This window comes from Cyclopterus lumpus, chromosome 6 (assembly GCF_009769545.1).
Source record: "Cyclopterus lumpus isolate fCycLum1 chromosome 6, fCycLum1.pri, whole genome shotgun sequence".
NCBI classification, from domain to species: domain Eukaryota; kingdom Metazoa; phylum Chordata; class Actinopteri; order Perciformes; family Cyclopteridae; genus Cyclopterus; species Cyclopterus lumpus.
Genome location: NC_046971.1, coordinates 20,474,261 through 20,485,544, shown reverse-complemented (window position 1 = coordinate 20,485,544; position 11,284 = coordinate 20,474,261). Strand labels below are relative to the sequence as shown.

The 11,284-nt window shown below is 42.5% G+C and overlaps 1 protein-coding gene across 1 annotated transcript in view; it reads left to right on the top strand.

The window, feature by feature from the left end:
• Positions 1-9,073, top strand: part of nup93 (nucleoporin 93) — a 27,210-nt gene extending 18,137 nt beyond the window's left edge. The window contains exons 7-22 of the mRNA XM_034534927.1: positions 310-402; positions 562-701; positions 885-1,017; positions 1,257-1,414; positions 1,523-1,688; positions 1,843-1,936; positions 5,223-5,414; positions 5,506-5,632; positions 5,778-5,850; positions 6,084-6,128; positions 7,017-7,133; positions 7,238-7,356; positions 7,488-7,605; positions 8,074-8,157; positions 8,240-8,368; positions 8,638-9,073. Of these exons, the coding sequence (XP_034390818.1) occupies positions 310-402; positions 562-701; positions 885-1,017; positions 1,257-1,414; positions 1,523-1,688; positions 1,843-1,936; positions 5,223-5,414; positions 5,506-5,632; positions 5,778-5,850; positions 6,084-6,128; positions 7,017-7,133; positions 7,238-7,356; positions 7,488-7,605; positions 8,074-8,157; positions 8,240-8,368; positions 8,638-8,748 (1,899 nt within the window). The 3' untranslated portion in view covers positions 8,749-9,073. The remainder of the gene's footprint in view (positions 1-309; positions 403-561; positions 702-884; positions 1,018-1,256; positions 1,415-1,522; positions 1,689-1,842; positions 1,937-5,222; positions 5,415-5,505; positions 5,633-5,777; positions 5,851-6,083; positions 6,129-7,016; positions 7,134-7,237; positions 7,357-7,487; positions 7,606-8,073; positions 8,158-8,239; positions 8,369-8,637) is intronic.
• Positions 9,074-11,284: the final 2,211 nt, after the last annotated feature.

Here is an 11,284-nt window from a genome sequence, read left to right as displayed (position 1 = left end):
ACCATGTGTCGACACATTGCATGCGGCGTCATTTGTCTAGTTTTTTTTATCCTCTTTGATGACCTTTTAAACATTTTGATCCTTTTTTTCTTGTTTTTCGTCGTGAACCATTTCACTCGATGGGCATAGTGTTGGCTTTTACTTCTGAAGATGGAGTTGTGAGCAGAGTTCTTCATTTGCAACATTCATTTGCAAATGTAGAAATTGAACCTGAAAATGTTGCCTTTAAACGATTTAGGGGGCTTATTGACGATAAACCCTTTTTCTCTCTTCCTCTCTTCGTCTTATTACGACGTCGTCTTCCTCCAGATTTACATTTTCAATGAGAAGATCGTGAATGGTCACATTCAGCCTAATCTGGGAGACTTATGTGCTTCTGTCGCAGAAAGCCTGGATGACAAGGTAAGAACATCTGCTATCGCCATGAAATTGTTGTTTTCAGATTTAATTATGTTGTCCTCTGCCAAGATATAGCATAGTTTTACTCTGACAGCTAATATGCATTCAGTCTTTTCCGACAAGTTTTAAGTAACTGACTATCACCCTCTCTCTTCCCTCCAGAATGTATCTGACATGTGGCTGATGGTGAAGCAGATGACCGATGTGTTGTTGGTTCCAGCCAAAGACACCCTCAAAAGTCGCACTTCTGTTGAAATGCAGATGGCCTTCGTACGCCAGGCACTCAGCTTCCTAGAGAACAGGTGACTTTGTTTGTTTTTGTTTTTCTAAAGTGCAGTGGTCAGTCTTGTGTTTTGAAGAGCTCAATATTTTTGGATCTCCAAGTTAGCAGTGGGCATAGTAGTTAAAATAACAGTAGTTCAAATTTAAGCCGAACTACACCATGACGATGAACTCATTGTATGTGTGCGTCGCCTCTTTCCCAGTTATAAAAACTACACCATGGTGACCGTGTTTGGGAACCTCCATCAGGCCCAACTTGGTGGAGTGCCAGGAACATACCAACTAGTGCGCAGCTTCCTCAACATTAAACTCCCAGGGCCTTTGCCTGGCATGCAGGTAACACACGCAGATTCTCAATGTTTTCTTTTTTTTAATTTGCCAATAATATAACTGCTAAACATAAAAAATGTTTTTGTATTTGGTAAACCTTCCAATCGTATCGCACCAACAGTCTGATTGTAGAACAAGCGTAATTAATGTGCAGGTCAAAAACTAATATGGGGACAGAATCTTTATTTTACATGAGTCAGTGTAATATTGTCACCACTGCATTGAATATCCTTGTGTCTTTTCAGGATGGTGAGATAGAGGGCCATCCAGTGTGGGCTGTGATCTACTACTGTCTGCGTTGTGGAGATCTGAATGCAGCCATGCAGGTTGTGAACAGAGTGCAACATCAGCTGGGAGACTTTAAGACCTGGTTTCAGGAGTACATGAACAGCCCTGACAGACGGTGAGAACCCCGTAGATCTTTGTCTTGTATGTATTTGTTGAGATGCACACAGTGGTCATAGAAGGTCAAACTGTATCATCATGTATGCCTCTTGATCTTTCCCTTCAGCCTTCCTCCGACTTTAGAAAACAAGCTCCGTCTCCACTACCGCAGAGTGCTGAGGAACAGCGCTGACCCTTACAAGAGAGCCGTCTACTGCCTGATTGGAAAATGTGACATCAGTGATAACCATGGAGAGGTGGCAGACAAGACTGAAGACTACCTCTGGCTTAAGGTACAGTAGACTTAATGTAGCTCTTTTATTTTTATTTAAACGTAAAGCATTAGCACACTAGCCAGAGGAGATGCTGGCCCAGATAATGATCATCCTTAAAAGTCCCAAGGCTTGTTTAACAAAAAGTGTCTACTGTGTTTGTTTCTCCCTGCAGTTGAACCAAGTGTGTTTTGATGATGACAACAGCAGCTCTCCTCAGGACAGACTGACCCTGCCACAGCTGCAGAAACAGCTGCTGGAGGACTACGGTATGGAACTGTGTTTCTGTTTCAGCTCTATAAATGCCCCCAAATCTTTAAACTTTAGTTTCTCAACATTGTGATGCATCACTTTTGCCTCCCTGCCTACCTCCGGTCCATCATGTTTTCCTCAGGGGTGCTTGAGAAGCAGAGGGTGGCACACATGTGTGTATTCAGGCTGTTCCCTGTGGACCACACGTTCCTTTGGTCGTTCTGTTGGTTCATTGTAGAGATGCACAAGTTGCAATTGTATTGGCAAATTACGATTTTCTTTTTACGATCACCAAAAACTATATTTTACAAGATCACATTTGAACACAACTTAATAATGTCTTATGGGTACATCCTTAATAATGTCTTATGGGTACATCCTTTAATAATGTCTTATGGGTACATCCTTTAATATTGTCTTATGAGTACATCCTGCTTTCTGACTTTCACATTCTGACTATTCTCATGAATCCCTGCCGTCTCAGTGCTGGTTTTCCTTGTCTTGTCTTTCCCGTTGCTTCAAAAGTTCTTTCAACCTTAATCTTGAAGGAGGCCACAGACAAAAGATTTGTCTATGCACAAAACCCTCAATTTAGAGAAGCTGATTAGCCACCTTAGAAAAATAAAAATAAACAAAATGAGCAACTTAGCAGCATTTGCAAGTGATGCATGAATGATTTAACGATACTAAAGTAAACAGCTATGAATATCTCAGCTTAGTTCCTGAAAAGTCATGTTTGTTCCTTCAGTTATGTCGAACAGCTTTAAACACTACATTACCCATGAGCCTCAGTAACTATTTATGGAATACAAGCCTGCAAGTATGACTCTGAGCTCTTTGTCAAAGTAGTCAGGAACAAAAGTTCATTCGTTTGTGGGGTAATGTGCCAGAATCTGTCGGTGAATTGATTTTTAAACTGCCAAATGTAGAAATAGCAGCACAGTTTCTCATATATCTTTTGTACTTGGGGTTCAGCCAGAGGAGTTTCTGGCTTGAAAGCGCTACAACTGCCAGTCACCTGCTGCCTGTGCAGAGAATTAGATTAAGCCTCCCGTCTCGTCTCTCTATAGGCCTTATCAAATGCCTTTAGTGAAGTTAAAAGAAACAGCTGCAGCTTAAACTCCCATCCAACCATTCTTCCTCCTGGCTGCATCACACTGCTTCCCTGACTGCTCTTCAAGAATGCTGTGCCGTTGATGTTTAAGCACAATGAATATTACGAAAGGGGACGAGAGGCACACTTTTGGATAGTCCCCCCTCAAAGGCATTATTGGACTGACACATGGAAAATGAAGTAGTTGAAAAGTTTTTTACTGTTTTTCTTTGTCACGTACTCAACATATCTCCACATTGTGCGGTGAAATGCTTGTTTGTCTTCTCCAGCACTGATTGAAGTATACATATTCAAATACGATATATACAATTTGTAATTATACAAGAGCCCATCTTACGATGGATCACACCAGCTGCAGATCGTGCCAGTGGCGTAAATAGCCCCTTCAAACCCTCATTTTGATTTCAACCTGTAAAGTTTCATGACTGCATCTAACATGATTGTGACATTATCACAGTGACAAAATCTGTCCACAGACAGAAATATAATATATATTTTAATTAACCTACAAATCGCTTTTCTTAATTCATCTGGACAATTGGGGGAGGGGGGACAACACATGGGGCCCTTTTCTGTTCTGAGTTGAAGTTTTTCAACTGCGGGAGTTGGAGAAGAGCGTAAAAACGAGATGGCACTCTGCAACGGAAAAGCAGCGAGCAAAAGCTTCACTCTTATTGAAAACAATTATCAAAATCTGCCCCAGGCTGCTAAAATGCACTCTGCCTGATCAGAGCCTTAAACAGCCACATGGCTCCGATACACACACACACACACACACACACACACACACACACACACACACACACACACACACACACACACACACACATACACACACACATACAAAGAAAAGTGGAGCATAAGGTTATTAGCCCCTTTCTCTCACAGATTGAGAAAGCAGCTTTCTCCCCTGGGTGTTGCGTTCTCCATGGGCCGATCCTGCTCCGTTCAGATAAGACTCTTCTCTCTCAGTAGCCCTCTTCCTCTTTCGCTCCCATTTCCCCTCAAACTCTCTCATTGGGAATACAGCCTGAGGCCACATTCTGTTTTCTCTCATGGTGCTCTGCTCCTTGGGTTGTCTGTCTCGGTGTTCCTTGTTGTACTCCATCTTGCTTCACAGCGGGACGTAAAGCCCAAAGCCCCGTCTGTTCCTCTCTTCTTCTTTCGCTGCTTCTCTGTCCTCCTTTTATCCTTTATCAACATTCTTCCTTCCACCTGCAACGCCGGTTCCTCTCACTGATTTCCATCCCCTTTTCCAATCTCCTCTCCTTGTATGTGCAGTCTTTCTCATTTCTTGTTTGTACAATCTGCTGCAGCCCCCCCAAGCTCTTATCTCGCCTCCTTCGTGCTTCTCCTCTTCATCGCTCTCTTCGTCTCTTATGCGCTTTCCCTTTTTGAACCAAAGTGCTGTAAGTCTGAGATAAGGCTATAAAATGGCTGACATGGTCCACCCTGTTCTACTCCTCAGCCGGCAAAAGGATTAAGGATTATAATTAAAAAGTAAACTTGATGACTAAGTGCCTGCACTTAACAGCACATTTTTTAATTCGTACATGTTAGTTGCCATAGCAACTGTCAAATGTTAATGTGGCATGTATAGACCTCGAGTTTTAAATGGCAATTATTGTTTAATGTGTTTAAGTACATTCAATAATGGCAGTAGAAGGGTTTCTATAGTAACTGTCAAAAAAACACTGAATACCCAACAGGTGATTTCAATTATTTTCCTTGATTAGACCTTGATCTTGTACAGACTGTATTTAATTCACAGGTCCCTACTTAATGTTTACACTCGGTAGTCTTGTGCCTCATTTCAACGGCATGGTTCGGCTTTTGGTGCCAGGTCCTTTTCCTCTCCTCGTTTCCTCCTGCAGATATTACCCCCTCAGTGTCGGGAAGATTCTCAGCTGCACATCACAGCGAAGCCACATGAAACTGCCATGACAACTCGCTGAATGCTTTTATTGGCAACCAAACTGTGCAGACCACCCTAACACCAACAAAAAAGAGCGAGTCGAGTCATGCAGTACCATGCAGCAAAAGATAAAAAGCTGACGAATGACGATTGTGAGCTCTTTTTTCTTGAAAGGATATGGTTTAATTAATGCAGAAATACTTCACCACTTCTAAACTCTCTCTCTCTCTCTCTCTCTCTCTCTTCCCCCCCCCCCCCCCCCCCCCCCCAACAGGAGAGTCCCATTTCTCTGCTAGCCAGCAGCCCTTCCTGTATTTCCAGGTGTTGTTCCTGACAGCCCAGTTTGAGGCGGCCGTGGCTTTCTTGTTTCGCGTTGAGAGACTTCGGAGTCATGCTGTGCACGTGGCGCTGGTCCTGTACGAGCTGCGGCTGATGCTGAAGTCGTCTGGCCAAAGCGCCCAGCTGTGTGAGTGTAATCGCTTTCTCTTTGTAGCGTGGTGCAGGCTCTCGTGAAACAAGTTTTAGTGAAACAAAATGTGGCGACCTTTTCTCTGTAGTGAGCCAGGAGCCCGGTGACCCTCACATGGTACGGCGCCTCAACTTTATCCGCCTGCTCATGCTGTACACTCGCAAGTTTGAATCCACTGATCCGCGGGAAGCCCTGCAGTACTTCTACTTCTTACGGTAAGTAATCTTACACTCTAACAGTCCTGAACATCCTGTATTTTATAACCCTGTCAGTTGGTGACAAATATTCTATATTAAATTCAGCAATTGCCTTTCTCGTGGTCTCTGTTTCTAATTCCTACTGTTTGTGTCTGTTCTGCAGAAATGAGAATGACAGCCAGGGAGAAAACATGTTCATGCGTTGTGTCAGTGAACTTGTTATTGAGAGTCGTGAGGTGAGTGACCCACATTTACATAGAAAACATTATTTATGTCTGGGCAACAATAACTTTAATTTATTTTTAAAATGTTGGCTTCGTAAATGTAAGTAAACAAAATATAGGTTTGAAAAGACCTTCCATATTGTAGGATTTATTTCAGGGCTGTTGTACATAAAGGTGTGCCTATTCCTCTCGTTTTACAGTGTATACTTTTTTTAATATGGTATTTTTGTCTGTCTTTTTTACAGTTTGACATGCTGTTGGGGAGATTAGAGAAGGACGGCAGCAGGAAGGTAGGAATATTGTGTCTTTGATCGCCCCCTCATCTATTCTCTGGTGATGTTTCCATTAATGCTTTGACTTCTCTTCTTCTCACTCTGCGTCACATTTCTCGTCTGTCACTCTTTCTCTCTGACTCTCTTTGACACTCCCTGTTTCACAGCACTTTGTTCCTCTGTCTCCTAAAAGCTCTTCACAATGCTTCATAGAAGCCTTTGCCTCCATCTGTCCTCGACATATCTCACCGTGCTTCAGTCCTCCTGATCAATCAGGGGTTGTATCTTTACTAACTGAGTTAATGAAATGCTGAATTAATGTTGCAGTATTGGTTTATAGCCCTCTATGAATATACTTTTTGGGAGACATTATATTTTACAGTATAGGATTGTAAGATTGCCGTTTGCTGGATTTGAGTATTACTAAAGCATCTTTAAGTTTGTGCATTTCATAGAAGGAATATATTGGACATTAGACCTTTTCCATATGTTTATGCTTTAGATCAGTATGATGGTCATGTTCTTGAAACCGTTAATTGGATCAATCAGTAAACCAATTTAGTCAGAATTAGTGTTTAGAAAAAGAAGGAACATTGAGGTCAGTCACTGGTAGCCAATCAGGGCCATGTTTACTGTTTTGGTAATGGTGGTTATGAATATAACAGGATCTCTTTTCACTATTTAGAAGGAAAAATTAAAAATGAATTTCATAGATGTTAATAGATCAGATGTCTTGGTTTTCTAACCTTGCTTATTTAGCTTTGAGCTTTTATTTGATGCTTTAGTTTGATCTCATGTTTGGTTGCTGGAATCAAACCAACAACTCAAGGATAGTTGCCATCTGCTCAACCCTCAGAGCGTTTGTGTTCTCAGTCTCACTCTGATCTTCTCCCCTCCTCCCTCTAGCCTGGAGTCATAGATAAGTTTGCCGGGGACACCAAAGTTATCATCGGTAAAGTGGCTCTGGAGGCCGAGAACAAGGGCTTGTTTGAGGAGGCGGTCAAACTCTACGAGCTGGCCAAGGTGAGCACGCTTGTTCATGTAAAACTATTTCTACAAAGCTGCTGTCATTTGCAGCGGTTTGTTTTGAGTCCTTTCGTCATCTTTGTCCATTGGTCTGTGACTAGAAGTCAGATAAGGTGTTGGAGCTAATGAACAGGCTGCTGAGTCCGGTCATTGCCCAGGTCAGCGCTCCTCAGTCCAACAAGGAGAGGCTAAAAAACACTGCAGTGGCTATTGCCGAGAGGTAGGGCACACACACACACACACACACACACACACACACACACACACACACACACACACCATGCACTAGTTTAAATCTAATCAAGAGCATCTGAATTTGAAAAACTGAAAATGTTCCTCTTTCCGCTGCAGGTATCGTTCTCAGGGGACTGCAGGAGATAAGTCTGTGAACAGCACGTTTTACCTTCTCTTAGACCTGACGACGTTCTTTGACGAGTACCACGCAGGTCACGTTGACAGAGCCTACGACGTGAGTGCCACGCAACTGTCCCAATACAGAAACCGCTGGTCACACAGCTAGTAGTATACCATGATTACTATATTGAAGTGGTCTATGTTGTTGAATATGTGACCCTTATTTAATCCAGTGTCTGGACCAAAGCACACATTGTGTATATAATGCCATGTTCCTTTTTATATCCTCTTTATGTGCCTTTCAGTACTTTTTATATATCATATGTAGCCTTGATATACTATCGGTGCATATGTTTGATATGCAATGTATTTTCTTACAAATATTTAATGTTTGATTGTCCATGTCACTTGTGTTTACTGGTGTATTATGTGTATTTCATACTCTCTGTACTCATGGAAGTCTGGAGGAAGAGTCTTTTGCTCGAACCGTTACGCAGCAATAAAAGTCCTTCTAGCAGGAGCTCCTTCCTGAATATGCGGAGCTCCTCCATTAATGTCCCTGCTCTTTGTGTTTCTCCACCAGGTGATGGAGCGTTTAAAGCTCCTTCCTCTCAGTCAGGACAGTGTGGAGGAGCGAGTGGCTGCCTTCAGGAACTTCAGTGATGAGGTGAGGTCAAGATCTGAACGCTCAAAAGGGACTTTTAGGCTTTCCCACAATACACAGCATTATTCTTCCATTCCTTCCTCAGGTGCGCCACAACCTGTCTGAAGTGCTGTTGGCCACCATGAACATCCTGTTCACTCAGCACAAACGCCTGAAGGGGGCACCAGCAGGCACACCTGGACGACCACAGAGGACCATCGAGGACAGAGACATGGTGCGAAGACGGGCTCTGATTTAGCAGAGATGGATAATACATTTGAGAAACATGAAAAATAGAATAACATTTTATTGAAAAATCCGCTTCTAATTGCTGTCTGTAGGTGAAAATACGTAATGTGTGCTGCTATAGCTTGTTATTAATATGCCGACATGTGCCAATATTTCTTCAAACCGTCTGAGATGTACAGAAGCAGTCTCTTCTTAGTGTTTTAATCTCTATGTGTCCTTCTTATTTTTCTTCTTTTCTTTTTCTTCATCTAACAGCAACTCCGCAGCCAGGCCAGAGCCCTGATCACTTTTGCTGGTATGATTCCCTACAACATGGCCGGAGACACCAACGCGAGACTGGTGCAGATGGAATTACTGATGAACTGAGACAACGTCTCTCTCTCACTCACTCACACACACACACAACACACACACACACACACACACACACACACACACACAGACCTACAAACAATATTATTTGGGCTTTATCAGATTAATTCATATTCACACACTCACGCTCATGTGTTGACCTTTTGTGTGTGTATAGAATACCACAGTCTTCATTTTGTTCCTGGATACATCCTTATATCATCCATCTGAGTTCCCCTTAGTTGTCTGTTCTTTTTGTTCTGTTCGCTCTTTTTTTCAGTTTCGTTGTTTTATATTTGTATCTTTGATGATTTTGAATAAAAAATAAGTGTACTTTTCAGTTGTCTTTTTTATTTTGTCCATTACATTTCTTTTTTCTTTTTCTTTTTCATTTAACCTCACTTTTTTGAATTTGCATTTCCAACATTGGGCTCAATTTAATGTAGCCTGCTAACTCTCTGACCTCAGAGCTCATCTTTCCAGAGTAAAGTGTTTGTCAGTTTTAGACATTACAACTCCCTCTGATTTAACATGAGAAAGTTACTGTCGACAGTTCCTCGTCCTGAGTGTAGCAGGCGGACACCATGTTGTCTCCACAGGCTGTAGTGCAGTATCTGTGACACATCCTGTCCCCTGGCAGATGGAGGGTTGGCTTGAGGCCGACTGCAGGACTGGAGGGGTATTTCTGGTTCTCTCTGTATCAGAAGGGTGAGGGTTTCTGGGATAATGAAGGGAGAATCAGAATCCTCTTGTTCAGTCATGTTTCACAATATTTGACAGATGAAAAAGTTGTGGGTTGAACAGGTCCTGTACCATCAACAGTTTCAGCTTGAACTGCAATTTCTCAAAGTATAATGCTTCTATGTAGCATGACCTGACTGGTATCACCCAGCTGACTTTTTAGCAACCTCGGGGTTGCCGTAGCAACCATCCAGAACACCATAGCAATGACACTTTGACAGTATCCAGCAACAGCCCACCAGTACATTTAGCTGCATAAACTGACTGGTCGAGTTTTGCAAGCCACCAACCACAATGCAAATCTTCAAAAAAGAATTGCCCATCGTCCTCTGTGTCCTTCAGTCTGGCCTGAGAGAACACAGATGGAGGCTCATTCTGTCTTGGTGTCTACACATATCTGTCCTGAGATGTTGAGACAAAGCTGAGCCAAGCTTTATGGGATCCATGCCGTCGTACTCCTTCCCAGTGCTGGGAGCGGAGACACACCAGTGACCCAGCTACACTTAATAATATGCCTGACAATCCCACCTGCCACACACATTACATCATAGCTACCCTCAACTGAAATCAGATGCTGATTGGTCCGTCACAATGGAGTTGCAGAGTCTCCTCACATGAGTTATTCTCATCTTTTCTCTTGAGATTGTTGCACAACCTGCAGAGTGTGTGTTTTTTCTTTTTTTTAATACATCCAGCAGCAGAAGACCAACCTCTCAGGTGCATGTGCTGCAGCTGGTGTTGTGAATCAGGCCGATGACAGACACCTCTTATAACCCGGCTATTTCACAACACCAGGGTGGCACTGCACCGCTGCCAACGAGACGAAGAGCGACGACTCTGTGCTGCTGAGGAAGACTGTTCGGTATATAACATGCACACACAGACAAGGCTGCTTTTTAATACCTAGGGAAATTATTTCAGTGTACTGTTATGTTTGTTTTGCTGTACAGATTTGGTCAATTACACCTGATGTTCTGACTGTATAGCCTTTCCATCTAATAACAGATTTTTTTCACACATCATGATTTGGACTTTTTCACGTTCACTTGGAACCACTTCTACTGAATTAGATGATGTGAAGGTTCTCCGTGTTGAGACGGAACCAAGCTACATTCACAGTTGTAAACCACAAACTTGTGAAATATCTCTTACCCCTTCGCTCTCTAAATAAATAACATTACCAATTGTTCCCTCTGTTGATTTGTTCTGTTTCTGTTTGGGTACAAATTATGTGTGAAGCTGAGGTTGTAAAAGCACAATAAAATAATTACAGCTAAAAACCATAAATGGAAATTAATGATCAGTACGACATAATTTAAAGGGTAAGAGCAAGGCCAACAAGGTCGTCAGATTTCAGAGGAGCAATTGAAATGTTAGATATGCTAATTCAAGCCACTATCAGACAGTGGAGAATAGTGTTTTTGTTGTTGCTCAAATTAACTATAGTTGCATTTCTCCATCCTTTGTGCAAACGACCTTTCCCATCTGAATATCTGCAGACCATATTAGTAGTTTTTTACTTTGAAGGATCCACCAGAGAAGGAGGACTTGAGAAGGGGGCCATTTTAATAGAAAAGAAACAAATACAACAGGTTACTATGCCAGGCCATCGGATCTGATTTAAACCTGCCTCATCAATCACGGTGCCTCCCCATACCAACAACTTATTCTGGCTCTGATCTGTCCAATCAAAGACAGATGGTCTGTTACCAAATAGGAGGGAGGCCTGCCTGATGGAGTGTGGCCTGCGGGTCTGTCGAGTTTGCACTGTTGGAAATACAGTGACCCACTTAAGGCTTTCCGTTAAGAT